Source organism: Panicum virgatum, chromosome 6N (genome assembly GCF_016808335.1).
Source record: "Panicum virgatum strain AP13 chromosome 6N, P.virgatum_v5, whole genome shotgun sequence".
Taxonomy (NCBI): domain Eukaryota; kingdom Viridiplantae; phylum Streptophyta; class Magnoliopsida; order Poales; family Poaceae; genus Panicum; species Panicum virgatum.
Window position 1 is genome coordinate 36000095 of NC_053150.1, and position 3289 is coordinate 36003383.

Below are 3289 nucleotides of genomic sequence, written 5' to 3' on the forward strand. Positions count from 1 at the left end.
TGACACGTTTTGAATGATCGGGATGATATATCAACATAAGTACTTGTTTTTCTCATGGCAACTTCATACTTCATCATCTGGGCCAATCATACAGCACTGAATACTGGTAGGTAACAAAACAGGGGAAATTGTTCCCAGCCTCCACCCCCTTAACGCAAATACAAGCCAGCCATCTTAACTAACATGAGAGGATCCTTTGGCGACTCATGTAAATACTAGTTCTCATCAAACTTGATCTTCTTGGCTGAAGGCTGACTGATCCCTATCTGTAAAATGAATAACATGGTACCCAATTAGCACCCAGGGTAAACTAGCACAACCTACAAGGTACAGGAGAAAATATGGTACATAGTTTTGGCAGAAATAAGCAAGCAAGAATTGCAAGAAAATTTGCATGTAGCATCACAGCAACAGCCAACAGATGAGTGCCACTGTATTACAATATCCCCACTGAAAACATTCGAGTTGGTGATTGTGTGCCTGCAATCATTACCATTCGACCCCTATGCTACAATGTATTTACCTACCTCCGCAACTAAACATAAACCTAGCCCAAGCACACAACAGCAATTGTCTACATTTGCATTAGTTACATCATGTAATTATTTGTTTCCTGCATTGTAGCGACGTTCAGGCATTTGACTAGTCCTAGAGATTCATGGCTACATACAACTCATCACCTTTTCTCAAGTAAGTGTGAGTAAATACTAAATACCATAATCCACAACCTGTTCTCCATACCACACCTCTGCTACCTCAAAAGCCATTGACCAAGGACCCAGTATTGAAACAAACTTGTGACATACTCCCTCTATTCACATTTACAAGGTTTATTCATTTTGTTAGGACAAGCCTTTGACCAAACAATTACTATACTGATACATAATTTTTTGACACAAAAATGATGTAATTAGATTCATAATAAAAAAATATTTGCTTATGATTATACACAGTAATAGAATCGTCAGCTTATGATTATATACAGTAATAGTATTGTTGGTCAAAGCCTTGTCCTAACAAAATAAAACAACCTTGTGACAAAGTTTGCTCACATCATCAAGATTTTAGGGACTTCAGTTACTCTACTCTAGGGAGAAACAAGAAAACAGTAAACACAGCACTATACAAACAGAACAGTAACATTCAGGGACATGCAGGTTTATACAAACAATTCAGAATACTAAATAATTGACCACCAGTAGATTACTACTTACAAGGGCTGGACACTCGTAGTCAATTCCAGCAGCCTGGATTCTTTTGTGTCTCTTTTCATCTCGTTTTACAATTCCTTCAACCATCTTTTTGTGTTCTTCTACTGATTTGTCCTGGTAACAACAGCTGTTTAGTCTACAGTACAACATTTTTTATTACAATCGTACTTAGCAACAGATTACCTTGTTGTGCCTCTTCCGTTCGATTGTTACCCGATCAATTGGTATAAATCCCCGCCGCACCCCTTTCCATCTGAATAAAGTTGATATTAAAGCATGGAAATTGCACAGGGAAAGACTTCATTGCTAGTACAATCATGACGCAAGAAACAGCCACTATACAGCTACTGAGCTAAATCACTACAGCATAGATCACAAATATAGTTCACTACTAAAATGTTAAATTCCATGCCAAGTAAGCACATAAAAGAACAAGGATGCAAGAATATTGTTTCCAAGTCAGAACATTTCTGCCCAAGTTTTAGGTATATATTTAAGTTGCAGCTCCCTGGACCCAAAATACATTAATCCCATCAAATACAAAGGCATCAGCAAACCCTTAGAAACTCCAGCACCTTAGTTGATCATGCTAACTGTAAAGGCATTCGAGCAAAGCACAACAAATCTACACAACTATAACAACATTGTAAGTTAAGTTAAACCTATATTAGAGATCCTTATTATCTCAATCTACTATAAGTTACATGTGCTCTACTCTTATTTCAGCAAATATATGTGCTTATTGAAAAGATACAAGTCACTTTCTATACCAATGGAAGTATGGCACATTAGTGCATTTCTGTTCATAGCCATTAATTTTTTACACCAGATACTTATGTGCTTATTTTAGTCCAAACTTCTTGAAATATCAACGGTACTTTCTTTTCATCTAAAATATGTGAAAGCATAACCAAGAATACTTAAATCCAATAGGCAGCATGTTTGGAGAGGCTTACAGTTTTGGATGAACTTTCTCTGGTGGGACAAGTGAAACTCGCAAAGTGTGCTCAAACAAGAGATAGTTATTCATCTCATCAGCTACAACCTTCGCCACCTGATACACCAAAGCACATCCCAAAATTGTAAGCAACAGGCAAGCAACATATATCGCTGCAGTGGTACCTGAAATAAAGGACTTACAATAGGGCTCTCAAACTCAATGAATCCGTAATGCTTGGACTTTCCTGTCTGAAAATATCACAAAACCACAAGTTAGAGAGTTTCATAGAATGCACAAAAAGCATGATACGTGCAGTATAATAATTACAGGATACCTTGCGGTTCCGAGCAATCCTAAGCCGCTTAATATCCCCAAACTGCTTAAAGAACCCTGCAACAACAAAATAACATTAACCCAATGGTCTTTATCCAGTGCATTTTATTGTCCCTAAATTTCTATTTCTATCCAGGCCTCAGCGTCGTCGCACGGAAACACCTTTCATCTGGTCCTCGTAGAAGCCGTGGGGGATGTGCCCGATGTAGACAACCGTGGCGGTGTTCTCCGGCTCCTCGGGCTGCTGCAGCTTCCTCCGGGTCCTCTTCCCGGACCCGTCTTCCAACGGCTGCGCCAAACCGCAACACAACAAAGCAAGACGAGTTTTAGCCGGGCTCTCGACTCCCATGGGACGCCGGGCCCACCAAAATCAGGCAGAGCGTAGCCACGCACCAGGAAGTCCTTGCCCTCGCCGGAGCGGGGGGCCGCGGTGCGCCGCGCGAGGACCCGCTTCTGGTTCCGCTTCTTATCCCGCATCCCCATCTCGCCCGACGCTCCTCCTCCTCCTCTCTACCGACTGTTCCTGCACGGTACTGCGGGACGCCGCCGTTGCGGAAGGAGCCAGAAATAGATAATCAGAGGAACGCAAAAGGGAACCTCGAGGAGGGTTGAATAGATAGGGAGGGCATTGGTGCGCGTTCCGTACCTGGTACGGCGTTCGACGGTCGCGGCGGAGGCAGGAGGCGTCGGCGTCGGGGACGGGAGGCGAGGCGGTGGGAGAGGAGAGGAGAGGCGGGGAGCCGTCGCGCGGAGGGGAGAAAGAGGGGTTAGGGTTTGCCGGTGGGGGATGTTTTGATGGAGCTGC

The 3289-nt window shown here is 42.8% G+C and overlaps 1 protein-coding gene across 1 annotated transcript; it reads right to left on the minus strand.

Annotated features, from left to right (window-relative positions):
* On the minus strand, positions 1–3289 carry LOC120679314 (MKI67 FHA domain-interacting nucleolar phosphoprotein-like). The gene is made up of 9 exons (XM_039960874.1): positions 3131–3289; positions 2878–3017; positions 2647–2773; positions 2486–2541; positions 2352–2399; positions 2168–2265; positions 1395–1464; positions 1215–1325; positions 1–266 (listed from the first exon to the last, which is right to left on the minus strand). The coding sequence occupies exons 2-9, from the start codon at positions 2965–2967 to the stop codon at positions 216–218; spliced, it is 651 nt and encodes a 216-aa protein (XP_039816808.1). The 5' UTR covers positions 2968–3017; positions 3131–3289; the 3' UTR covers positions 1–215.

Coding starts and splice junctions, on each gene's coding strand:
- LOC120679314 (XM_039960874.1), bottom strand. CDS start 2,967: ATGGGGATGCGGGATAAGAAGCGGAACCAGAAGCGGGTCCTCGCGCGG. Junction 2,400..2,485: donor GGATTGCTCGGAACCGCAAG/GTATCCTGTAAT, acceptor TGATATTTTCAG/ACAGGAAAGTCCAAGCATTA. Junction 1,326..1,394: donor AACGGAAGAGGCACAACAAG/GTAATCTGTTGC, acceptor TGTTGTTACCAG/GACAAATCAGTAGAAGAACA.